A 27,982-nucleotide genomic window follows, 5' to 3' on the forward strand; every position below is an offset into this window, starting at 1 on the left:
TGTTAATGGAACCGAGGTACATAGGCACGTCGACCAATTAAGGCGTAGGGTATCCGAGGCACCTGACAGTAGAGGTATACCGCCAACGCGCAGAGCGAGTTCCCTGGTGGTCCCCGTGACTGAGAGGGAGGGGAGTGTACCAGAGGAGCGCTCCTCTTCTTCCTCGGAGGAGATGGCGCCGGCGTCACCTGACGTAACAAAGTCACCGGAACAAATAAGCGAACCCAGTGTACCAATAGTGGAAAGTAGTGTTTCGCCCCTAGAGAATGTAAGACCTAATAAACGTTTAATTAAACGCCCTGTACGATACGGTTGGGACGAATATTGTTAAATATTATAAGTGTACTTAAATACTCTGAATATGATTTTATGTTGGAGTCTATTACTATTAGAATAAGTATTAATGTAAGGTAACGTTATCACTATAGTGAGACTTAAGACAATCTACATATTGTCTATTTAGATAATTAGTCATAAGTCTAAATTAATGTTAATTAAGGGTGAAGGTGTTGGTATATATTGTAACGCGGGTATTCTATAAACCAGTCTGGCAATAAATGTCGAACAGTATGCACGCCTTTTATTTGTCAAATCTCTATGAGCCTGTCTCAGGTACATTTTCCGTTCGATTCGTCCGACCAAAATGTTTTTTTTTTATCAATATGTTCCTACAGCTTCTCGAGTCTATTACTGCCTGTGATTTATTTAGGTTTAAGTATGGGAAGCACATCAAACAGAGAACGGGCAGCAGCTCTCTCTGAAAAACATCAAACTTTTAAACTGCGACTCCAACCCGCCTGCCAAGCGTGGTGATTATGGTAAAACCCTCCACTATAGTGGAGGAGGCTCATAGTCCATTGGACTGTAAAGGGCTGTTGATGATGATGGAAAGCACGATTTTTTACAATTCTCCATTCTCCAGTCTGTCCATTCACTTAGGTACACGGGTACCTAACTCCACGTGGGTTATAAAATACGAAATAACCGCTTCGAACCGCCCCAGGCCCAGCCGTCACGCATTGAGTCCTAATTGGATCTAGGGGGTAAGTGGTCTCACCCCTAGGGGGTAAGGGGTGGGGTATAAAAAGACAGGCGGCGAGGCCAGGCGCAGGAGTGGCGTCACGCCAGCCAGGGCGAGCGTTGCCTGTGAGTATATTTTTTGTGTTTTTGTGAAAATAAAAACAGGTAAGAAAGTGATTTTTTTTTAATTTATAAGGTAAGAGATTTAATTGTAATATTTAAAAAATTGTACGAGTGGTTGGTTAAACATTTTTATTAAGTTCTCAATAAATTAAAGTCTTAATTAAATTATTTAAGACATTTATCTACTCAGCATTTTTTTATCTAATATTAAATGGAGAGTAAAGATGAGACTTGTTTTCTCAGAACTTAAGCAATGCATAGGGATTTTACCTGATAAACAGTAAATTTAACGGAGTACAGACATAATAAATAATAAACCATCATAATATTTGTACATGATGTAGTCATGTCATGGGTATATCATCAATACCTAACTATAGTAATTAGTGTCTGTATGTTATTCATGCTAACTAGTAATACGAGAAATATTATTCGTCTGTCATGTGTGTTATAACGACTGAAATCTTATACCTGGGAAACAGCCTGAACCTAGTATAATCACTTTTTCCAAACCATCGCTCATAATCAAGTTCAAACAGAATAAATAACTAGTTAACTTTATGGAAAAACCAGAGAGCAAAATACAACAATAGTTTTTTGATCAGTAGTTCCACTTAATAATCTTGATATTGGTCAAAGATACTAATATCAAATCAAAAATATTTGTTAATTTATGTCCAGTATTTTGGCACTTATGAACGTCAAACCCTTATCCTTATCTTTTGGGCTTACCATGCAGCGCTTCCAGACAAACATACTAAGTACTTATACAGCATAATTTAATGCGTTTTTATGGTTATATAAATGTTTTCAATAATCCTCTTTGGCATAGTTTTCAAACAACGGTAGGCACAGACTGGCTTATCGAGGAGTTTTGAAAAGGTAAGCGTATTCGTTGCCAATCCGATCAACAAGTGCTTCGTAGACGTGAACAACATTCGATTATGGGCTTACGCCAATTCAATTATGGTTGTGTAATGTCATCATAACTGACGCAAAAGAAACATGTGTAGACAGTGTGACATTCGTAAATCCGTTACGAATGCCTCATCTGGGAATCAAAGTTAGGACTTTTGGTTGAGAGTCCCTGGGGACATCAGTGTGACATTCCTTTGTACCTAATTATTGAATGCTCCACCTGGGAATTGAAGCTGGGATCTTTCACTGGATGTCTATTAAATCCGTTTGAGGAATCACTGATCCTGATAATACAGTTTTTACTAGTTTCCGGGTCAGGGGTCCACGTTCTTGTGACACTAAAAATTAAAACTAACCCTAACCCTAGATTAACATAGTTTTACATACTATTCACTGAGCGATTGTTTAGAAAACAATTCTGCTGAAGCACGGTAACTGAAGTGAGGCAGACGATGAATCTTGTTAGATAGGTATGTACCTACGTGGAAATGAGGTCAATAACGATTTAAAATTAGATCTAATGAGGACTAAATAATTTATTGCTAAGACCTACATACCTAATTTACAATAATCCTAAACTCAAACGAAATGGCCTGTAGGTGCCTAATCAACAAAAGATAGTTAAAACTTAACTATTAATTATTTTGCGGCGGGCCGGAAAGCTCGTTGAACTGCCTTGACAACTAGGTACGGCTGTAAATCTTTGTGACTAATTGTTTTAGGTTTTAGCCAAATAAATGATTCTTTATTTGACTAGTATCTACAAACACTTGTTTTAGGTCAACGCGATTCAATCTCAAGGAGGCCTTTGATTTATTGAACTTTAATTTACCTACTTATAAGCTAATAATACGACCTAAAATATTGTATTTACGTATAAATAATATTGAGCGTTGTTTTATAATGTCTACTGACCTTAATTAATTATTGGATAAACGTTCGTTCGTTTGTGTTTATGTTAATTAATTTTCATTTCGGTCTGTCACACAAATACTTTAACGCATCCCCCTTAAAAAAAACAGGATGAAATCTGTTTTATGTTATACTAACGACCCGCCCCTGCTTCGCACTGGTACAAATTAAACTTAAAAAACTTCCTCCTAAATCACTCATCCATTATAAAAAACCGCATCAAAATCCGTTCCGTAGTTTTAAAGATCTACTAAGCATACTTACATAGGGACAGACAGCTTTCTCAAAGAATCACTTTCTCTATTGGTGAAATGAAAACCGCATGAAAATCCATTCACTAGTTTTTCAGTTTATCGCGAACAGACAGACGCGTATTAAAGTCATAGTGGCCATAGTCATAATGTTTTATTGCATCATGTTGGTACATACAATTAGGTCTTAAATACAATACAATACAGTCCCGAAAACATGAGCCCCGCCCCGTAAAGGCCTACAGGGCTCATATCAGATCTCAGAATAGCTGAAGCTGAAACAGGATCGAGAAATTAACTTTAATCTGAGTTTCTTGCGCTGCTTCTTCTCTGAGTTTCTTGCGCTGCTTCTTCTCTGAGTTTCTTGCGCTGCTTCTTCTCTGAGTTTCTTGCGCTGCTTCTTCTCAGCACTGGCCCATTTACTGTCCCGAAGCAGTGGTAGGGTTAATACTGGGACGTGTAAAAGTGCTATTTAAAAGCCTATTTGCAAAAAAAATAAATAAAGAGTTATAATCATTGTTTACTAGTCTAATCTGTCAGTACATTCGATTATGCGCTCACAATTGAATTACTGCGTAAGGTTATGTCAGATGCAAGTGGGTGACGGACGCGGATTAGCGTTGGGAGGCTTCCACGCGTCGCACGAGTGTACATTATGCATGGATGTGTGGAATATTTGGTATTTGACATAGAAACTTAGATATTTTATACTCGTAGATCGTTTCATCCACGAAGACGCGTCCCACCAATTTTTGGTCAAGCGCGGGGTGCGGGGAGTTTTATCCGAGCAACCCGAATATCATTTTTGTAGAGTGCCTGTGCACTCATGGATAATTTAGCGTGTACAGATAACACTCAAACATTAGCGGAAGAATGGTGGGGCGCGACTTCGTGGATGAAACGATCTATACTTACTTATGTACGAAAAATATTTTGAATGGGAGAGAATGCCATATAGCATTAAGCTCACCGATCGTATCTTATCCTATTTTCAATAATGTTTTAGGTGGTTACATTCTGGTACTTTATAAATAACAAAAGAGAAATGATAAATCGGTGTCTTAAGGCTATGTTAGTTTCAAGGTTTGCACTTTGCTTCATAACATTCTGAGTTCTGACTTTGTAATCCACATAATGTAGAGCACCTATTCAATTCATTCCTAATAACTATTCAAATATTTCGGGACTCAGGAAGTTTCTTGACAGTTAATTTTTTACAAGGTCTCCACGGTGTTTATGTAGGTAGTAATTACCTACTTACTTACGAGTAGTAGACCTATATTGTGTATGTGTTTAACACCCGTATTCACAAACGATGCTTGCTTAAGTGAAGGAGCAAATCGAACGCACACCGTTGAATAGAGCTCTGTGATTGTTTCGTATGTCACCCTGTGTGTCCACGCGCACTGTGCGACCTCATAGTAATGTTTGTGAATACGGGCGTAAGTGTCTATTGCAATCTAGTTATGAAGAATTTTCATGTTATAAAGTCTCTATATTAAACTGCACCTTTTACTAATATAAAGGAAAGTGAATATATACGAGTGCGTCTTTCCATCAGGTAACTAGCCGAGGATAAGAAGTTCGCCTGTGGGGGCGGACGCTGCTCCAGCATCAGATATGGGCGACAAAAAGGATTTAGAATGCGTAAGTAGGATGCAATGATTGTTCCCCCTGGATGGCCCCCCCTAAGGGGTCAACAGGCGAAGTCCTGTTGTATTCCCTAGCCAGGGGGGACAATAGAACTGCACCGTAAGTAGGTACATCTGCCAGTGTGCTTATAAATTGTAGACGCGCGTGAATTAGGAATGTAAAGTAATTCATTAGGAATACTATAGGCATGCCGGATTGCCGGTACCTATACATTTATACAGGGTGTCTAAGTAATTAGATGAATTTTATTAAATACCTGCCTTGTTATGCAAAAAAAAAACACAGGCGGCTTAGTAGATATAAACTCATTTTAGTGTTAACTCAAATCTTTTCATCATTTTGTAATTGTCTATCTACTTAGTCAATTTCCACCGTAGGTAGTTAAAAGAGTTTTCTTCAGTGAACAAAAAAATCATTTAAGTAGGTACTTACGGTCCATATTATAGTATGGTCGTATAACACTTTATTCATATTTTTTGTTTATATTTCTTTACTAGGGCGACCTAGCATTGGAGGGCGGCCGCAAGCCCATGGAACTGCCTACTCTGCCTAAAGCCCTCACTTTAGAGGAAAAGAAATACCTCCTCGCCGTCGAGAGAGGCGACATGGGCAACGTCAGGAGGTAAGCCTAGTTTAAGTCTCAGTTAACCTTAACCTTAACTGTAACTGTAAATTTAACCGGTGTTTTCGCATGGAGTTTGACAGACGAACCTAATTTGGTAATTACAATTAGCGTCAAAAGTCGCGGCTTGAGGATGTCAAAACGCGGTATTACGATTGAAAACTTTTTAAATTAACTTAGAGTTTTGGCTCACAAATAATGTAGAATTCATATTCATATTTCCATCTGCTATAGATACGATAAATAGTTTTACTGTGATATTTTATTTCAGTAGATACCTCTAATCATATTCACGCATGTGTGTTTAATTATATTTTTTTAATAATAAGGATAGATGGGGCTGTCGTATCTTAATAGGCAAAAGCCCCCAAATAAATAAAGATAGAAAAAATAACAGTTTCTGGTCAGTCTTTCGGAAAATAAAGAAAAAGTATCTACCTACTTTTTGTTTAGTTTAGTAGGTACCTATTTTTAATGAAATATCAAATGTAGAGCTTGCCTAATTTTCAGTTGCTGGCCTGGCTAGATCACTGAGAACATAAAATTGTTGTGGCCCGTGGCAAACTCAAAAACGGGTCTAATAAAGGCTACTTAGCTAGGTTGAAAGTAAGTAAAACTTCCAACTTTCAAAGTAAGTAAGCCAAATAAATAAAATGTCAAAATTTATTATAAAAAATGTTAAATGTAGACAATGTTTTTGTTTATTGTGTAGGGCAATACACGCGCTGAAGACCCGGCTGTACTGTAACAAAAAGATTAAAATAAAAAAATGATTGCACAGTATTGGCAATGGAAAATCATGTCTCGATCACATAGAAACAAACCAAGAGTAAACAACTATTAAAATAAAGCCGGCGAAATGACGTTGCCAATCGTGAGCACGACAAATCTAATTATTGTTGTGTATAATTGGATTGTTTTGGCATTAATCAATTCTCGGACGCTGTTGACAATGGCCCGCTCCATTTGTGGGATTGCCTTGTGGAAGACACTTTAATATGTTTACAAAAACAAGTTATTGGTCCGCAGACTTGGCGAGTGTTTTTTAATAATTTTGTAATTAAAAAAGTGTTTTGATAGCCTCAAGGACTTTTTGTTTCTGATAGCACTGTATATTTATAGACTAGATATTAGATTGAGACTTAATAAACGTTACGCCTTATTCTTTCCCTTTAAAAATGAAAATAGTTGGTAATTAGTTGTAGGTACAGTACAACGTTGTGGTTCTATAGAACTCATATCGTGAACGAATCTTACTCTATCAAGTAGAAGCAGCGATTTGATCCGACTTACTTAAACAGTGTACATTTTCCGACTTCATAATCTTACAAAACACGTCTCTTGTATATGTTCCTTTATTTTTATTTTTACAAATCAGGCACACATTCAACCGTCTGTCTATCATTACATTTGATATGATACAGCCCGCTGACAGACAAATTCAAATAGTTTATTCAGTACATAGGCCCTTTCCAGGGCACTTAATACACGTCCCAAATATAGCTTGTCCTACCACCACTTCGGGACAATTTGGGCTGGTGCTGAGAAGAAGTGGCGGTAGAAACTCAGTCACCTTCCCTATGAAATTGTAGTACAAAACTTGAAAAATTTGCTGTCCCAGCGGAAGCATTAGGACCCCCGTTGCACCCTTTGATTGAGTACAGAATCCTATAAAATTATCTCTTGTATCCCCAGGATTCTCCAGAAAGCTCATCGCCAGAAACACATCGACGTGAACTGCGTGGACTCCCTCGGCCGAGGGGCCCTGACCCTGGCCATAGATGGGGAAAACATGGAGATGGTGGAACTCCTGGTCATCATGGGCGTGGAGACCAAAGACGCGTTGCTTCAGTCCATCAACGCGGAGTTTGTGGAGGCTGTGGAACTTCTGCTGGAGCATGAAGAGCTAATACATAAGGATGGGGAGAAATACGTGAGTGTTTTGGAACTTCCTTAGAAAAATGAAAGTCTACTGGGAATGTACTCATTTTGTAATCTTTTTTGTATTCTAATAAATACTTACTTCAATAGCTATGTCTGTCTTACATAACCTACTTACTTAATGTTCAGCCACGAACTAGGTACGAGAAGCCTGTAAAGTGCATACGTTTTGTTGACTAAACATTTTATCCTAAGATGGAAGCACTACGAAACTGTTTGGCAAACACAACTAAACTGTCCTAGAAAATTATGTATTGGTGGTATTGGTACGTTGCCTAATCGACTCTTGACTACGTTGACATTAGTTTTTCACGCGGTTAAAAATCGTGGCGGTTTAGCCGTAGTGCGGACTCGGTCTAATACCACATTTATCGTACAGAAAGTACTATACCTGTTATATGAACCAGTAGGTACAGAGAGAGAGAGAGAGAAAGAGAGAGAGAGAGAGAGAGAGAGAGAGAGAGAGAAAGAGAGAGAGAGAGAGAGAGATAGAGAGAGAGAGAGAGAGAGAGAGAGAGAGAGTATTGGTATGCTTTCTATCAAAATCCCTGATGGTACACTCAGGATTACTATTTGAAATTCTTTTTCTTCGACTCATAACAACCATGTGTCCGGAGGACTAGCCAATGGCTATTGCCATTTCCTTTATATTATGCCACTTCTCTGTACAGAGCTGGCAGAAAGTGGACCCGAACACGGCGATGTTCACGCCAGACATCACGCCACTGATGCTGGCAGCGCACAAGAACAACTACGAGATCCTCAAGATCCTGCTCGACCGCGGAGCCACGGTGCCCAACCCTCATGACGTAAGGTAAGTGGTATTAGGGAACTGCCGGCTTCTGATGCAGCACTTTAGAGTGAAGACCATTGTCATATTAGCGAAGAAAACATATGGTTCTGATCAGCGAGAAATCTATTGAAATCAGTGGTGCTCTATCTTGTTTCCCCTTCAGCATCTTTTAAAGTCTTCAACCTAAGTCTTGAAGATGACCAGTTAAAGATCATCACTTTTCGATTTTACAATTTCCCTTTTAAAAAGCAATCTGAAGAAATTTAATATTCTAGCTATGGTCACATCAAAGAATCTATTCGCTGCAGCTGGTTAGGTTACTTCAGAGTTTTTGCTTATTATCAAGCTGGACTTTTGACTGTATCAATTTAACACTCAGGTGCGGTTGTGAAGAATGTATCCGCGAGTCTACCGAAGATTCCCTCCGGCACTCTCTAGCGCGTCTGAACGAGTACAGGGCTCTGGCATCGCCTTCGCTCATTGCCTTGTCTTCCACCGACCCCATACTGACTGCCTTTCAGCTCTCGTGGGAGCTGCGGAACTTGGCTTTTGCGGAACAGGTAAATAGGAATATTTGAGTATATTCTTCTCCTTCCGTTGAACTTTAATATGTAACTGTGCTTCAACATCTGGAATCAGGCTCAGAGGCTGTGCAAACGTGGACACTATTGTGTTTTGTGTGATATACAAGCCTCCAGTGGATATTCTGACATTAATCCTTCAAGGCCCGCGAATCTAGACACAATAGATAATCAATTGTTATGACATTAATGAATGCCGTCTGGGACTCAAGCGGTTAATAACTGAATTCAACTTCTCAATGTCCCCTCTGAAGCCCGGAATCATTTCCCGTATCGGAAACTCAAGAAACGGTTTAAAGAATATGTGAAAATGAAGTTTAAAGGTTAAAAAAGGCTGTTCTTAAAATATTTTTTGCATTTTCATTAAATGGCTATAACTTTATCACATTTTAGGTGCCAAACATCCATAGTTTCTTACTCTTAGCAAGCTTAAGAAATACAATTGAGAATAATTTACTAGGAAAGCAAAGCCGAATATCTCGAACTCCGTCGCCAAGCTCAGAAGTTCGCTGTGGACTTACTGGACCAGTCGCGCAGCAGCCAAGAGCTGGCCATTATCCTGAACCACGATCCTGACGAGCCGGGGTTTGTTGAAGGAGACCACATGAAACTGGCAAGATTGGAACTGGCTATCGATTTTAAACAGAAGAAGGTAAGTTTAATTTAGATCCAAATTCATCAGCTTATTTATGTAGGTACTAAGAGCTGTTCATCATCCTGAACCACGAACCTGACGAGCCAGAGTTCATTGTAGGAGACCACATGAAGATTGCGAGATTGGAACTGACAATAGATTTTAAACAGAAGAAGGTAAGATCGCTCTCGTAGAAGAAGATTCACGCCCGTCATGGACCTATAAAAAAAGTCGGACGGATTCTCATCAACAAAATACTGTGACATTCGGATACACCAGCTTGCCTGTACGTACAGGCCGGCACGCACACATTCACACCCTGACGCACCACTTCGAGTGCAAACTTCACACAGTTGACACATTTAGGCGGCGAAAAAACAACACGAATACGACATGTCTTGTGTGATGAAATTGTGTAAAAACCGTTCTGTTCGAACAAACAAAAATTAAGGAATCACATTTCACAGGTAAAATAATAATCCAATCACTTATTTCCCGACATTAAAATATTGAAATTAATTGAAATCAAACGTCATTCACTCGAAAAAATAATACGTCAAAGACCAGTGTTCTCAGTTATTTACGTGGGAAAATTACCCGAAATATGGGAAATTAATAATAATTTTAGGACTTTTTAGTTATTTATTACGCATACTATAGAAATAAAATAATTTATTATAATAATTGTGTTTTAATGGGATATATTTTCATAGGCAGATTTGATCCTTCCCAAAAATGTGGAACTGCGAAATTTAAATTTTCTTACATTGATTGCAAATTTGCAAGTCAGTGTCAGGTTGTATGTTAAAATCTATCAGCGATAATAATAATTATATTGATGATGCATAAGATTATGATTATAATGTACACAAGATTCGTAATTTGTAACTGCGTGAATCATTTTTGATCAACATTATGTACATACCCTGACACTGACTTGCAAACAATGTAAGAAAATTTGAACGTTGAAAATTTCGCGCCTACCTCAACGCATTTACCTTTCATCCTTTTCAAATTCTGACTACATTTCCAAGTAACATCTGCCGATCTATGTTTTTCTTAAAATAAATGGGTAAAATGTTTTGGCTAACATGGCATCCCTAAATTCACTCACACAATAGACAAACGCCAAAATTTTGCGTCACAGTTTTGTTGTAGCGCGAGTTCCGTCCGCCTTTTTTTATAGGTCCATGACGCCCGTATTCACATTACTATGAGGTCTCACAGTGAGCGTGGACGCACGAACCAATCACAGAGCTCCATTCAACGCTGTGCGTTCGATTTGCTGCTTCACTTAAGCAAGCATCGTTTGTGAATACGGGCTTTAGATACAAGTTCCTCGTTTACAACCCGGTCGAGTTAACTGCACACCTGGCAGCCGTGACGTCACATCGTGGACGTGGTACGGACGGGGCGAACGCGGGGAGGTCAGCGGGTGAGTGCGAGGGAGAGTCGGATTCTAGCGAGATGCGCAGTTAGCTTGATCGGGCTGTAACTAAGAGTTGGTCATTATTTGGAGGACGAAACTGGTGAGGAGCTGGTACTTAATCTTATTTATTTTAATACTATGTTTTTATGTTATTTAAAAATAAGATCAATTAATATTTTAATACAATACTTAATTATCTATTTCAAATAAAAATAATAATTTTAAGCCCTTTTTAGGGCAATTATAAAAGCCTGCCCTTCGAATACTTCGGGATAACATATTCAGGATTTTGTTATAAGAATTAAATTAATTAAACTGACTGACTACCGTTATGAACTTATGAGCCATCGAGGCTTTCCCGCTAGCCAAAAATATTTAAATTAATAAAGCCCTTCAAGCCAAAAGGTCGCTCTAAACGGTCATATAACCACGGGTATAACCCTGACCCCTAGATACCAGCAATGAAATAAATTAACGCACAGGTTTTGTTGTAATATTATGCAAATGATGCTGTTTTAATACGAGTTGATGGGCGAAAGCAAAATCACCCTGATAAGTGGACTGACTGGATATCTGTCGATTTTCGGTAGTCGTAGTGATGTTTTATTTCTAGGCTTTCACATGATACTATTTTTATTGACCAGTTGGTGGCTTTCAGTCCACCTTGTGGGAGGACGTCCCACGTTTTGGAGTGGAGCAAATTCTAAAGCGACTTAATTTAGTCCCGGCTTATTCTGTAATAGAGTATTTTAATTATCTATGCATCATCAAACCGCCTCAATATGGTCTCGGTCAAGAGGGCGCGCAATCTGCAATCCTTATCGTGTGTTGGTTCCCGCTGAAAACCAGCTTCTCAACATGGCACTTGTTATGTCGCGAATATTGCTGAGCGGATGCCTCTAAATGTACTGTATTCTTTACAATATGCTGAATAAAGTATTCTTATTCTTAATTTCGCCTACAGTTTGTCGCTCACCCCAACATCCAGCAACTTCTAGCAGCCATCTGGTACGAAGGCGTCCCAGGGTTCCGTCGGAAGACCGCCATGGAAAAGATTATGATCATCTGCCGCGTCGCCCTGCTCTTCCCGTTCTATTGCACCCTGTATATGATCGCTCCGAACTGTGCTACCGGAAAACTGATGAGGAAACCGTTCATGAAGTTCTTGATTCACGCGTCTAGTTATTTGTTCTTTCTATGTGAGTATTTGCTGTCTAGAGAAAACTAGATAAAATACTAGAATTTTGTGTCTTGAGCTGATGAGCTTTGATGTCCATACTAAGTTATTTTTTGATAAGTTGATTGATGTACTGGCAACTTTAACTATAAATGAGCTTGATGATTGATTCTATCTAAATTACCTAATAAGCTAAGTTTTTTTGCATTTAATTTTTTTCTAAAACATGATTATTTAACTTGACTTTACAGTCATTGAAGTTTTATTAATAGTCTCCAAAAATAGAAATCGATCTTAAGTTACGAGTTATTGTATCTTGTGTGGTGAACAAGTCACTCCCTGTCATATTTAAAATAACATGTGATTTTTTCTTTCATTGTTCGCCGTTTTACCAGTGATTCTGATCCTGGTGTCCCAAAGAGCGGAGGTGCAAGCGATACAACTATTCGGACCGGAGTGGATGGTGAAAGAGCTGGAGAAGGAACTCCTCAAGCAGAGAGGGAACGGGCCCACGTATCTGGAGCTGGTGGTTGTCGTCTACGTCCTTGGTAAGTGACAAATAGGGAACAGACACAGATTTACGATTTTTTTCTAACCGGGGCAAACATTTTATTGTGACGCCCCTATCTTAAGAAAAAGGGCGACGCGTTCATGTCTTTGATTTGGGAGTCTGTTTCATAAAATTAATTATCGATGATTAATGTGCGCTTTGTCCAATACGAGGCGACTTGTGAAATATTTTTTTCACAAAGCGCCCCCTGTCTATTTGGCGCCCCACTTATGCTGGTCCCTCATTTGACCCGTAGTACCGTGCCTGGTCGTATTAGGGCCGCCGTACCCACAGGACCGCATACGACTTTTTTTTAACGAAAAAACGCAAAGAAGAAAGGAATGTATAAAATTTTTGCAGCTAACTGTACCTACTTATACATATTATAGCTGAAAATTAGTTACCCAATTTACTGCCTCTATTTGTAGTTGGTAACTTTAATACCATCAAAATAAGAGTTTTCCTAGATATCAGTTTCAAGGACACCGAAATTAACTCCTCAGTTATTTGTGATGGAGATTGAACGTCCTGATTTAAACTTCGTAACTGCCGGATATTACTCTGTCAAGTCGATTAAAATTTTATCGGCAGCCATTTTCGCTTACGTAAAACCTATTATTTACCGATTCTTTTTTATTCTAATATCACAGATAATATAATACTCTAATATGATAGAGGTAAAGATTTATTTTGCGTTTGAGGGAAATGGGATTAGGTTTAAATTAGTTTCAATAAAATTCAAACTCAAAGCAGAGTTTGGTGACTTTCCATACGGAAATTACTCGTATATTTAATTAGATATAATCGAATCGTTTGAATTCCTACGCAATTTGCGAGAAAACACACCTTTTGGATATTATGATTCTGATTGTTTTATCATCCTTTTCATAAACAATTGTTCCCACCTTGAGAAAGGTCACGTCAGTAATAAGATTGCCTTTTGTATTTTTGTGGAGTATAATAAAGATACCTCTGCTGCTGTGGCTGCAGTTAAAAAAGGGGACTACCTACAAATATATCCATAACTAACATTTGTAATGAACTGTCCATGTTAAAAACTAAAATTTAAAACTTTAAAGTTTGTCTATCAATGCTTCCGCAGCTCAATGGCCAAAGCAATCGATCGGATAGCAAAAAAGGTCGTGGGTTTAATTCCCACCCAAGGCAGTCTTTTTCACCATGAAATTACCTATTTTGTAAAGCATAGCTACCTCTATAGCCAGCTTTTTTTTTCTAGGTTTCATCTGGGAAGAAACTCAAGAGATCTACATAGAAGGCATCCGCTCCTACCTCCGAAATATGTGGAACTTCATAGACTTCACCAGGAATTCTCTCTACGTGGCCGTGGCCTTGCTTCGGTTCGCAGCCTACTGGCAGCAGATCACAGAGATCAATAGAGACCCCCAGACCAAGTTCATCCCGAGGGAAAACTGGGACGCTTTCGACCCCCAACTCATAGCAGAGGGGCTGTTCGCTGCTGCTAACATTTTTAGGTAAGTGGTAGCGAGATCGTAGCTTTGATTTGCAGCCTACTGGCAGCAGATCACAGGGGATCCCCAAACCAAGTTCATCCCGAGGGAAAACTGGGACGCTTTCGACCCCCAACTCATAGCTGAGGGGTTGTTCGCTGCTGCTAACATTTTTAGGTAAGTGGTAGCGAGATTGTAGCTTTGATTTGCAGCCTACTGGAATCAGATCACAGATGTCAATAGAGACCCCCAGACCAAGTTCAGCCCGAGGGAAAACTGGGACGCTTTCAACCCACAGCTCATTGCTGAGGGGTTGTTCGCTGCTGCTAACATTTTTAGGTAAGTGGTAGCGAGATTGTAGCTTTGGTTTGCAGCCTACTGGAAGCAGATCACAGATGTCAATAGAGACCCCCAGACCAAGTTCATCCCGAGGGAAAACTGGGACGCTTTTGACCCCCAACTCATAGCAGAGGGGCTGTTCGCTGCTGCTAACATTTTTAGGTAAGTGGTAGCGAGATTGTAGCTTTGAGCTTTGGTTTGCAGCCTACTGGAAGCGGATCACAGATGTTCAACAGGGACCTCCAAACCAAGTTCATCCCAAGGGAGAATTTTGACGCTTTCGACCCTCTAGCTAGAGTCCGTTTTTCTCATCTAAAGGGTGTTAGGTAAATGGGTATATGAGCCGACACTAGCCCATGATAACATATGCATATAAATGGTATGGTGAAGTCAGAAATTTGATATCATCATTTTAATTTTTTTAAATGCTCATATACCCATTTACCTAACACCCTGTATATCTTTAAAAGCGAAAAGTCAATGACTCACTCATCACGAAATATCAGAAACTACAAGTGCTAGGAGTCTTAAATTTTGCACGGGGGTTCCTTTTACAACGTAGGTGCTCACTCACTAAGACGGGATTTTCCAAAATTCAACCACTAATTAGGTATAACGGGTTCATCAACGCGTACGAAGTCGCGGGCGGCCGCTAGTTCGTAATAATTGTATAAGTCGGCTCGTGTGAAATTAAACTTTTGCTTCCCAGTGCCTTGAAGCTGGTTCACCTTTTCTCCATCAACCCGCACCTGGGGCCGCTGCAGATCTCTCTTGGACGAATGGTCATCGACATCGTGAAGTTCTTCTTCATCTACAGTTTGGTGCTCTTCGCCTTCGCTTGTGGTAAGTGATATATTACCTGCATTTTATCTGAATTTTTACGGCTTCGCCAAATAGAAAGCGTACTTATCGCCGGGTTTAAGCGTTAATGAGTTTCGGAGAGTTGTGTTGTGTATACTGCTAGCACCGCGCTATGATTGACATGAAACATCCACATTCTATAAATACAATCGCGTGTTAGGTATACCATCTATTTGGCGAAGCCTTTTTTTTCCTTTTTAACTTATTACAGCGAAATAAATTACGCAGTGGGTCGTTTCCGTGGGTTGCCTGGTAGAAATCGCTTCCAAGTTGCCTAAATTGTGCCGTATACATTTTGTTTGTTTTCATGTCTTTGTGAGGTGTGCAATAATAGACACTCTAGTACACTAATAGCATAGTACTCGTATAATAATAAGAATTTACATAGAGAACCTACCTATCTAAAAATGTTTATCTAAAAACTACAACAGGTCTAAACCAACTTCTCTGGTACTTTGCCGACCTGGAAAAAAGGAAGTGCTATGTTTTACCGGGCGGCCTGCCCGATTGGGACAACGCGGGCGATTCTTGTATGAAGTGGAGGAGTTTCGGGAAGTGAGTCGAGAGAGAGTGCGCTAGTAATATTACAAGCTCTTTTAATAAACTAAGCTCTTAATTACAGATGTAGATTTGGCTAGATAATGTAAGGAAATCAGATTTACACAGACATATTCTGTCTTTTGATAAATTAACTAGAAAAACTTCGACACCGCGATGTAGAAAACTACACATAAATCTACCGTAACACCGAAACTTAACTGAATCAATATCTACAATCAGAGATTTGTAAAATATTTTAGTAGTTTTCTTTTTCACCTTCTAGGTGAACAACAGAACATTTATCCGAATTTAAACGCTATCTAATTTATAGCCTGACCAGGAACATAAAAACCCTGGCATAGAGGCGCGTCAATTGCATTTGATAGTGCAACACTGAGTACAGTCGTACCTGTGTTAAATTAATAGGCTAACTTTATGTATCAGGATTCAGGATTACGGGCTAATTTGATATTTTCATAAATTAACGAAAAATTATTATTATAGGTAACCTGGTTTAAATAAATTAAATGAAACCATCAATCGAGTTAGTATGATTTATTTTATTATTCATCAATAATCAAATTCAGAACTTGAATATTCAACTGCAATGTCTGCTCATGAACGCTTCAAACTCGGTACTTCTTTCCCAATTCCATAAAATTCAACACTTAGAAAGTGACAAAAAACTTTAAAATAGGTATTTAAAACAAACCACAGCTAATTTTCATAGTGGACTGTACTATACGATAAACATGTCAGTCAATTTGACAACCTTTGTCGGAAACATTATTCAATGAAAATATTGTCCGAACCCTTAGTATTTCTCTTCGATAAATACTTTAACACATTGTGAACCAGTTTTCTTTCACGACTATAAAAAGATTTTAGCAATTTAATTCACAAAATCAATTGCGCACATTTAAAACTAGCGGCCGCCCGCGACTTCGTACGCGTGGATCCCGTTTTACCCCCTTCATCTATCTTACGCGGTTTAGATTTTTTCATAAAAATGTTTTTTCCCGCTAACTCCCGTTCCCGTGGGAATTTTGCAATATCCTGTTGTAACTAAGCTTTGAGTTTACTAAGGTAGGTACCTGCATGCCAAATTTCAAGCGTCTAACTTAAGCGGTTTAGATTTTTCATACAAATGTTTTTTCCCGCTAACTCCCGTTCCCGTGGGAATTTTGCAATATTCTGTTGTAACTAAGCTTTCAGTTTACTAAGGTACCTGCATGCCAAATTTCAAGCGTCTAACTTAAGCAGTTTAGATTTTTCATACAAAAGGATTTTCCCGCTAATTCCCGTGCCCGTGGGAATTCCTAAGTATCCTATAACCTGCCCAGGAGTACGAAGAATAATTGTACCAAGTTTCGTTAAAATCCGTCAAGTAGTTTTTGTTTCTATAAGGAACATACAGACAGACAGACAGACAGACAGACAGACAGACAGACAGACAGACAGACAGACAAAAATTTTACTGATTGCATTTTTGGCATCAGTATTGATCACTAATCACCCCCTGATAGTTATTTTGAAAATATATTTCATGTACAGAATTGACCTCTCTACAGATTTATTATAAGTATAGATAAAGTTTGTTTACACTTTGACAGCAATAGACTGACATGCAAGGTGACATGTCAATGAAGTTTTCAGTTACTGTTGCCATTAAAAGAAATTATAGCCTGACCAGGAACATAAAAACCCTCGCCATGTTGCGGAAAACTAATGGTACTAATTTCTTTTAATGGCAACAGTAACTGAAAACTTCATTGACATGTCACCTTGCATGTCAGTCTATTGCTGTCAAAGTGTAAACAAACTTTATTTTAAATGTGCGCAATTGATTTTGTGAATTAAATTGCTAAAATCTTTTTATAGTCGTGAAAGAAAAGTGGTTCACAATGTGTTAAAGTATTTGTCGAAGAGAAATACTAAGGGTTCGGACTGTTAATGTAGCTGGCAAGCAAAGCGGCGTTATAAGTAAAGTTTCAAGTTGCTATGGAAACATGTTTGGTTAATTGTCACTTGTGTCAGGAAATAATAAGAGCTATCCATGGTGTATTCTTCTACTGCCAAATAACACTCAACTACGCTCTGCTACAACAGGTTATGGGCCCAGATCTTTCGAGTTAGAAGATGGATCTGACGAGAGTACAAATTGCAAAGTTGGACACCAACAACTGGGTTCAATGGAGGTACCGGATGTCCGCGGTACTATCGGGCATTGACGGACTATTGGATATAGTTGAAGGTAGAGCAGTAGAGCCGGTAAGACCTGAAGCAGCTGCGGGAGATGCAGCGGGTGCGGCAGAGTCGTTGGCAACTTACATTGCTGCTGTTAAAGAGCACAGGAGATTGGAAAGCATAGCTCTAGTTCTCATAACAAATAATATAAGCGATGAGACATTGGACAAAGTTATAAGACTGTCGAAACCTAAGGAGGTATGGGAAGAATTGCACAAACTGTATGATGGTGTAAATGACAACAAAGTTTACGATTTGTGTCTGGATTTTTTCCGATATACCAAGGCGGATTCTGATGACATGGCGTCTCATATATCGAAATTAAAGAATCTTTGGTTCCAATTGCGACAAGAATTGAAAAAGGTGGAAGCTGGTGCTGATTTGCCAGAGCTTTTATTAATTTGCAAGATATTGGATACCTTGCCTGAATCTTATTTTTCGTTTAAGGCGAGTTGGCTGTTGATGTCAAACAAAGACCGGACGGTTGACAATATAACAAGTCAGTTATGTTCTCATGAAAAGGCACTTAATAGCAAGGAAGGAGAAGTCAGTGCTGGGGCGTTTGCTTTGAAATCCAAGAAAAAGGATTTGAGGAAAGAGCCAAGTCAGGAACAGGGTACAGACTTCAAAGGAAGCAAATTGAAATGCTTCAAGTGCAAGCAAGTGGGTCATTTGAAAAGGGACTGCCCAAGGAGACAAAATGATGTTGAAAAGAAAACAAATGCAGGAGTGAGCATGATGTTGCCGCTTTATTCCATGAATGTCACTATAGACCAAAATAATTGGTATGTGGACAACGGCGCAACGCATCACGTCACAATGCGGAAAGATTTATTTCAAAGCTTTGATGTGTTACGAGATTCTCATACCGTTACAACTGCAGACGGAACAGCAATCCGTGCAGAAGGTAAAGGAACAGTCAAAATCGCAGCTGTAATTGATGGTAAGCGAGAAGAGGCGACGCTAAATGAAGTTTGGTACGTTCCCCAGGTGAAAATGAATCTATTTTCAATACTTGCTGCACAGGATCGAAATCCTGGGAGTATTTTCAAATCAAATACTACAAGTTGTCAAATCATAGTTGATGGGAAAGTTGCAGCTACTGGAATGAGACAGCGATTTGGAGGGCTGTATAAGCTGGACTTCAAAGCCATTCCTCAGGAAAATGCTACAATCAATATGGTACATGAAGACAACATGTTACAGGTATACCATGAACGTATGGGTCATCAGAACAAAAGACACGTAAGAAAGGTTCTTGAACGTGATCTGGGTATCAAGGTCACAGGTGACGGTGAGTTGTGTGAAGGGTGTATCTTCGGGAAAGCACATAGGCAAAAATTTGGAGTGCGAGAGAGAGCAAAGACACCAGGAGAAAGAATTCATACAGACGTCTGTGGACCATTCCCAATGAGTATTTCTGAATACAGATACTTTTTATTATTCAAAGATGACGCTACAGGATACCGTCATGTATATTTTCTGCGGCAAAAGTCAGAAGTATACGAGAAGTTGAGTCAGATGCTGACAGAATGTAGAACTTCTGGGCATACAGTGAAGGAACTTCTGAGTGACAACGGCGGCGAGTTTGATAATGACAAAGTTCGGAGTATTTTGCAGAAATATGGCATAAAACAAAGGCTGGTTATGCCTTACACACCAGAACAAAATGGGTGTTGTGAACGAGATAACCGTACTATCGTTGAATGTGCAAGATCGATGATGCATGCTCATGAGGAGTTACCTCAGATGCTATGGGCTGAACTTGTTCAGACGGCTGTATATATTTTAAATAGAACAGGACCGAGTGTGGAAAACAAGTCTCCATATGAGCTTTGGTATAATAAAAAACCCGGAATAAAGCATTTGAGGATTATCGGATCGACTTGCTATGCGCACGTACCGAAAGAAAAGCGGAAAAAGTTGCAGAAAAAGGCGGTAAAATGCATTCTTATCGGTTATGACAACGATGACGGTTACAGGCTGTGGAACAGACAAAACAATAGTCTGATAAGGTCTAGAGATGTCACCTTTGATGAAAAACCTCTAGAAACTTCCCTGGAGAAGGATGACAATGAAGAAGAATTTAATGAATTTGAAATTTCATTGGCACCATCCAGTTCCAAGAGTCCAGTGACAGCTCCGGAGGAAAATTTGAGAATAAACTCTGATAATTTTGATGAAAATGTAAGAGAGCACAGGTTTCAGGAAGATGTTGGTCGAACTGAAGAAAATCTCGAATTAGGGGGGGAAGAGAATGATGAAGAAGAGAATGACGAGGATCATCATGAAATATTGGAAGAAATTGATGATGATAGCGATCAAGTTTACCATGATGCGAACGACGAAAGATCAGTTGATGATAGTGGTAGAGTCCTGAGAGATCGTTCTAAGTTGAGGCCACCTCAGAAATTCGAAGATTTTGTGATGCAGTTTGCGAACAACATGGACAACAGTAGTGAACCTACCTCATACAGTCAAGCTATTGAGAGTTCAGATCGAGTTTTATGGCAGAAAGCCATGCAAAGTGAAATGAATTCACTGAGGGAAAATAAGACTTGGACTTTAGTTGAATTACCTAGAAACAGAAAAGCAATTCCAAGTAAATGGGTTTTTAAAATTAAACAGAAGGCTGACGGTTCAGTAGATAAGTACAAGGCCAGGTTAGTGATCAAGGGATTTGCTCAGAAAAAGGGTGTGGACTATGATCAGACATTCAGTCCAGTTGCTAAAATGGGAACAATTCGAGCTGTGTTAAGTGCAGCAGCTAGTGAAGGTCTGTCACTGTTACAGTTTGATGTTTCTACAGCATTTTTATATGGCGACCTGGAAGAAGAAATCTTCATGAAGCAGCCAGAAGGTTTTGAAGATGGTACGAATAGAGTCTGTTTACTGAATAAGAGCCTCTACGGCTTAAAACAAGCACCTCGATGCTGGAATAAACGCATCGTAGATGTTCTGAGAAAAATGGGATTCCGTAATAGTGAAGCGGACACTTGTCTTTTCTTGAGGAACATGAGTAATGGAGAAAGGATTATACTCGCCCTGTATGTCGATGATGGTCTTGTTGCTGGTACAAATGAAAAGGTCATTAGCGAGTTTATGCGTGACTTGAGAGGTTATTTTAAGATAACTACGAAACCAGCGTCATTTTTCCTTGGTTTAGAGATTGAAACCAGAGAAGATTGTATTAAGGTTTCTCAGGCATCTTATACAAAGAAAGTGTTAAAGCGGTTTGGTATGGAAGACTGCCGACCAGTGATGACTCCTATAGTAAAGGATACTGATAACACAGAGAAGGATGTAGATGCGATTCTGAAGAACTACAGACAGATAGTTGGAGCATTAGCTTACTTAATGGTTGGGACCAGACCTGATATTGCATATGCTGTTAGTGTCGTATCTAGGAACCTTGAGAATCCAAAGGTGGAAGACTGCAAGCGAGTTAAGCGGATCATGCGATACTTGCAGTATGCTCCTGATACTGGAATAATCTACAAACGAGATTATAAGAAAGGTATGATAGAAAGTTATTCAGATGCAGACCATGGCGGTTGTATGATTACTGGAAGGTCAACTTCAGGAGTATTGTGCATCTATGCAGGAGGTGCTGTATCATGGATGAGTCAGCGACAATCCAGCGTGGCTATATCAACCACAGAAGCCGAAATCGTGGCAGCAAGTGAAGCAGCTAAAGAGTGCATATGGCTGACACGACTTATGAAGGACATCACGAATGGGGATGTTTCAACACCAGTACTTAAGGTGGATAATGAGGCGGCTATAAGGTTAGCAGAGAACCCAGAGTTCCACAAAAGAACAAAGCATATCAGGATTCGACATTTCTTTGTTCGTGAACTCGTGACAAATGGGGAGCTAAAAATAAAGAAGGTAACCAGTACTCTGCAGTTGGCAGATATGTTTACGAAGGCAATTGCTAGACCGGCATTAGTGAAGACCTTGCAACTTATAGGCATACACGCCGAGAGAAGATGTTAATGTAGCTGGCAAGCAAAGCGGCGTTATAAGTAAAGTTTCAAGTTGCTATGGAAACATGTTTGGTTAATTGTCACTTGTGTCAGGAAATAATAAGAGCTATCCATGGTGTATTCTTCTACTGCCAAATAACACTCAACTACGCTCTGCTACAACACGGACAATATTTTCATTGAATAACACCGGTCAACAAAAAAAAAGTTTTTTTTGCGCATGGAATTTACTTATTATATTCTGATTATATAAGCAAATTTATATAAAAAAGTGCGATTACAAATCGAAAATATTTGCTTTTTAAGAAGTTATAGCGATTTGAATTTTCCATCTTCATAGTAGAATGTCTCTAAAGATGCACATCACATTCTCATTGGGATATATTTATAGATAATTATGGGGGCTTATTCGCAAGAATAAGGGACACGCTTTCATCAAAATATAGTGGGATTTAAGAGACGACGTTACCAAGGCCAGTATACTGAAAGCATGATAGAGTTAGATTTTTATAAGAAAAATCTTCTATGGAACATGACAGGCAATTAGAACTTTTCATTTGTAATAAATATTTGGACTCTATTTTAAATTTTCTCTTGTGAGAATGAATCTTAAATGGATGTTTGGTATGTTTTAATAATTAGAAAGAATGAAAGAAAGAAAGAAAAAAAATATTTGGCAACTAATTGAATCATCTCTATGTTCATGTTTCATACATTCATTGATATGAATTTTTCTATTTTTTACACATAAAAGCAAATTCAGAACAATTTTTTGTTGTTATTCTTAATTCTAGGTCATAAAGCAATAAAAATAAGCTATGCATAACCCGTGCGCAAAAATGCTGTAGACAGTTGTAATGTTTCCGACAAAGGTTGTCAAATTGACTGACATGTTTATCGTATAGTACAGTCCACTATGAAAATTAGCTGTGGTTTGTTTCAACTACCTATTTTAAAGATTTTTGTCACTTTCTAAGTGTTGAATTTTATGGAATTGGGAAAGAAGTACCGAGTTTGAAGCGTTCACGAGCAGACATTGCAGTTGAATATTCAAGTTCTGAATTTGATTATTGATGAATAATAAAATAAATCCTACCAGTTCGATTGATGGTTTCATTTAATTTATTTAAACCAGGTTACCTATATAATCTTTATTCGTTAATTTATGATAATATCAAATTAGGACGTAATCCTGAATCCTGATACATAAAGTCAGCCTATTAATTTAACACAGGTACGACTGTACTCAGTGTTGCACTATCAAATGCAATTGACGCGCCTCTATGCCAGGGTTTTTATGTTCCTGGTCAGGCTATAGTACCATTAGTTTTCCGCAACATGGCGAGGGTTTTTATGTTCCTGGTCAGGCTATAGTTTGAGATTAAATTGACGTTACTTATTTTCATACAAAGTCAGCGATTTACCCTATGTTTAATATTAATATTTCATTTAATATTAAATCAGTCACTTCGTAACGAAATTTTATTCCAATTTCATAAAACTCTGGATTCCTTCAATATAACCAAAAGTTAAAATTGGTAAAGCGCTATTTCGGCCACGGAGAGTGCCGAAAAAGCGCCAATAACATCCAATTCAACCTATTTCGTTTGTTCGATTCCCAATTTCGCGTTTCCATAGCAACCATTAGATTGTATTGTCAATAATGCCAAACACTGTCAGCCTGTATCACACGCTTTGTCGTATTTTTGAAATATTTTAGTTCCCTAGTTTAGTTTACTTTTGAAAATGGGAGAAGTGCAATTCGGTGTGCGTCATGTGATCGGCGCTCCGATAGCGACGACCAGATTGGCGGAACAGGCCCTTGTGTGTATGCCGCCAAGGGCTGCCAAGTTCACGCTGTCCGAGTGGAAGCTCAGCAACGACCAGCGATGTAGGAACACAGAAGACCAGCAGCAACTCGCCGACAGAGTCCTAGGAGAATGCGAAAGGATCCGCCAGGAGACCGCGGAGCGATCCACCATTATGAAGACCACCAGCGACAGACGCCTCGAAGAACGCATCGGAGACGTCGAGTTCAACAAGAACGAACTGCAAATCCAACGAAGGGAAATATGCATCGAGCTTGAAGCTCTCGGAATGTACAAAACACGCCTCCTTGATTGCCTCAGCTCTTTGCAAAGCAACGCTTTGAACATCTGCCGAAAGTGCCTCATGTTGAGAGATGGCCGTATCGGCATTGATCTGGTTGTTGACGAGGTAGAACATGCTCTTCAGCAGGAGATCACCACTATTCTTGGAGGTCAAAGTCTTCTAAAACGCGTGTTAGAACAGTTGAATGAGCAAATGAGGCGCTTACGCTCAACTCGGTACCTGTTGGATCGTGATCTACAGTACAAACAGGCTGCGATAGACGTGGATAAAGGCAACTTGTCTCTCAAACCTACCGATTTATGCCTGTCTATCTATGAGGGATACTCTAACCTAGACCCTGCCAATATATCAGCTGAAGAATATAACTCATATTCAGCTCAAAATATCCAATTGGCTGCTAGAGAAGTGACCAGCGCCAGACCGATCAGAATGTTCGTCGATACCATCCTCAAGCAGGTGATAGATGATCTTTGGGTGGCTTACAAGAGGTGCAATCACGAGTTCAGTGAGCGTATCAAGGAGACGAAGTTAGCTAAGGCTAAGTTGGAGGATATGCATAGGGAGACGACCCAGAAGATATCTGATATGCAGGACAATATTTTGCAGCTGCAGAAAGCCCTATCTGATAAGGAAGGGCATATGGCATTAGCTCATACCAGGCTTGGAAGACGAGCTAACAGAACTGGTGCTGAGCTTGTGAAAGATCCTCCTGGTCAGGCTCTGTATTACGAGTGTGAGATGCTTCGTCACAGCACTGAGCAGCTTCAGCAAATGCTGCATGAAGCTTCGTCTTCTCTTCGTTACCTCCTCCAAACCCAGATTCAGCTGGAGGAAGATATTAATGTGAAGATGAACACCTTGAAGATCGATGAAGTGGATTGTATGACTTTGAGAGACACGATGGATTATCACGCTTATTAAGATGCTATCACGGCAATGTTTGTGGTTTGGGCTGGATTGTTTGGTTTTTTATTATTTATTACTTGCACCTTATTATTTAGTTGCTTCGTGTGATACGGTGTGTGTTAAAATGTAAGCTAGTTGGACTATTTTGCCCTAAATCTTAGATTATTCCGAAACCTAAAATAATTTGTGCGTAGGTAAAATGTTTTGAGTATTTTTTGATTTATCTAGGTTGATTTTTAAAAATATGAAATGTATTATTTTCGAAATCATTAAATATTTATAAATATACGACTAAAAAGTGGTTTGTATTATAAATTTATGCTTTGAGGAATGTAAAATTTAGTAACAGGACATCAAGCTAGAACTCATTCCCGTAATTTATCCTGAAACTGTAGCAATGGATATGGTAACATAATTATTTTAAAACTTATGATATAAAAGCTAAACATCTGACTTCATATTTTGGTAAGTACTTTGTCTCGAGCTAGTTCGCAAACTTTTGTCTATCTACATATTTATTGATTTCAAGACTAGTAAAATTAGATTTTTAAAGAAAATTTGAAAACTATAGAGGGCTATGTGGTATTTTTAACCGACTTCAAAAAAGGAGGAGGACCTGTATGTATTTTTCTTTTTCTCTTTGTAAAGAAACTAACAGTTAACAGGAAACTAGTATAAAACTATTATTTTATGGTGTCAACTCCCCAAACAGCGTGTTCGAGGCGTCCCAGTCCCTCTTCTGGGCCTCCTTCGGCATGGTGGGGCTGGAGAACTTCGAGCTGGCCGGCATCAAGAGCTACACGCGGTTCTGGGGGCTGCTCATGTTCGGGTCATACTCCGTCATCAACGTCATCGTGCTCCTCAACTTGCTCATCGCTTTGATGTCCAAATCTTGCTCGGTTATCAGAGCTATTGTGTACTTTTTAAGGAGTATTTCTTAGGAAATCTTCAGTTAACGGTGTCGACATCCCAAACAGCGTGTTCGAGGCGTCCCAATCTCTCTTCTGGGCCTCCTTCGGCATGGTGGGGCTGGAGAACTTCGAGCTGGCCGGCATCAAGAGCTACACGCGGTTCTGGGGGCTGCTGATGTTCGGATCATACTCCGTCATCAACGTCATCGTGCTCCTCAACTTGCTCATCGCTATGATGTCCAACTCGTATGCCATGATTGACGTAAGTTACTACTTCTTATATTATTGCCACCAACCGGCCATTGTGGAAATCATTGGGGGAGGCCTATGTTCAGCCGTGGACGTCCTATGGCTGAAATGATGATGATGACTACTTCTTTTTAACCCTGGGCTACATACATCGCAATAACATTGGGCAACATTGATTTGACAGCAGAACAAAGTCTTGCGATTATGCAAGAAAAAAAAAACGAAGTATACGCGAATACTTGTCTACATAAATACAACGTGATAGCGCGAATCTTCGGGTTATAGCGATGTATTTGGCCCAGGGTTTACGATAGGTAATCGTTAGTTCTAACACTACGAAATGAAGATTAGAATACGGCAATTCCAAGACGGCAGATCATTTTCTTATGTTAGCTACGTTTAGTTTTAACTTATAGGGTACTATTACTTATTCTGTATCTGAAAAAAGAATACATACTACTATTCCGTTACTGATGCATTTATAAGTTGAATCCTAGGTTGACTATTGGGTTGACTGATTTCATTGGATAAATGGACACCTCTTTTTGTGTAGATTCATGGCACAGATCGGATTGATTCAAGTCAGCAATACCCCAAACAAACCGCAGCCATCGCATGACATGTTATCTTTTACGAGATATTTTTGTCTTGGACATAGAACAACCAAGCTCTATCTAGATAGAAATAACAACATAGTTGCAAAAAAATATGGGCTAGTAGCAGTAGGTCTGTTCAACGAAACATGTAAAATACAGGAAATTATCTGTCTTCGAAGGGGTTGGATTAAAATTGTTTTCGAATACTCAAGTTTGGTTCCCAACTCCATATCCTGAGATTCCGGGAACCACCAAGCGTGCTTACTTAGGGAGTTGGTAGCTGAAAGTTCCCGAAAAAGCATTTCTTATGAATTCCCCTGGAAATTTCATGCATGTTAATGTCTAGGGGGCAAATTATTTAAAGTCTAGAAACTTAATTAAGTCTTTGTGCTCAATAATTAGGCTTACCTTTTAAAATTTTAGGCCAAGTTGAACAAAATGTTAATTAGAATTTAACAATAGAGCTTTTAATAATCTCAAAGAAATTTTCAATTGTAAATTAGATAAAATTGAAAGGCTAGTAAAGTAAAAAAAAAACTTTGTAATACCTAGTAATTAGCTATTTGATTTGACTCGTACTAATCACAGAACATAATTGAGTGAGATTAAAGTGTTGTCCTAATACTTACTAGTAGGAGTCTAAATTAGGTCTGTACCTAAAACTTGCAATTTATGTTAAGTTGAGTGTGGAATATGAATGCACCAATGGTGCACGTTGCAACAAATGACGTGGCATCGGAAACGCTTGACGACTATTGTTTGCTCTGCAATGAAGACCCATTTAATATTACTGATATTAGGACTATTATAATAATAATAATAAATTTCTTTATTAATCATAACATAATACAGATACTTTAAAATAACTCTGATTTCCGAACTACTATTTTAAGGCTTACATACACGTACTACATATTATACACTACTTTTTAAATTGATTTTTAATTTCTATTGTCTCGATTCGCGGAATTGTGGGCGAATATCTATGTTTGAGACCAGTTCTTTATTCTTACTAAATTATAAATGTATTAGAACGTCGGTTATGGTTGAGAAGTCAAGTCATGCTGAGGGCAAATATTATTATTGATAAAAGCACGAGTGCGAGTAAGTAGGGAACCGAGGTGAGTTGTAACAGGGGAGAGTTGTGACATTATCGATT

General features: G+C 39.0%; 2 protein-coding genes across 2 annotated transcripts in view; both read left to right on the plus strand.

Moving 5' to 3' along the window:
• The first annotated feature begins 1,107 nt into the window (after nucleotides 1-1,107).
• Nucleotides 1,108-27,982, plus strand: part of LOC135081387 (transient-receptor-potential-like protein) — a 43,131-nt gene continuing 16,256 nt past the window's right edge. Inside the window, exons 1-13 of the mRNA XM_063976107.1 lie at nucleotides 1,108-1,146; nucleotides 4,786-4,871; nucleotides 5,375-5,499; nucleotides 7,195-7,432; nucleotides 8,112-8,254; nucleotides 8,613-8,793; nucleotides 9,275-9,466; nucleotides 11,842-12,076; nucleotides 12,450-12,602; nucleotides 13,842-14,097; nucleotides 15,122-15,255; nucleotides 15,705-15,828; nucleotides 26,045-26,240. Of these exons, the coding sequence (XP_063832177.1) occupies nucleotides 4,845-4,871; nucleotides 5,375-5,499; nucleotides 7,195-7,432; nucleotides 8,112-8,254; nucleotides 8,613-8,793; nucleotides 9,275-9,466; nucleotides 11,842-12,076; nucleotides 12,450-12,602; nucleotides 13,842-14,097; nucleotides 15,122-15,255; nucleotides 15,705-15,828; nucleotides 26,045-26,240 (2,004 nt within the window). The 5' untranslated portion in view covers nucleotides 1,108-1,146; nucleotides 4,786-4,844. The remainder of the gene's footprint in view (nucleotides 1,147-4,785; nucleotides 4,872-5,374; nucleotides 5,500-7,194; nucleotides 7,433-8,111; nucleotides 8,255-8,612; nucleotides 8,794-9,274; nucleotides 9,467-11,841; nucleotides 12,077-12,449; nucleotides 12,603-13,841; nucleotides 14,098-15,121; nucleotides 15,256-15,704; nucleotides 15,829-26,044; nucleotides 26,241-27,982) is intronic.
• On the plus strand, nucleotides 23,721-25,316 carry LOC135081081 (tektin-1). The gene has a single exon (XM_063975809.1). It carries the CDS (start codon nucleotides 23,796-23,798, stop codon nucleotides 25,080-25,082), a length of 1,287 nt encoding a protein of 428 aa, XP_063831879.1. The 5' UTR covers nucleotides 23,721-23,795; the 3' UTR covers nucleotides 25,083-25,316.

Source organism: Ostrinia nubilalis, chromosome 19 (genome assembly GCF_963855985.1).
Source record: "Ostrinia nubilalis chromosome 19, ilOstNubi1.1, whole genome shotgun sequence".
Lineage (NCBI taxonomy): Eukaryota > Metazoa > Arthropoda > Insecta > Lepidoptera > Crambidae > Ostrinia > Ostrinia nubilalis.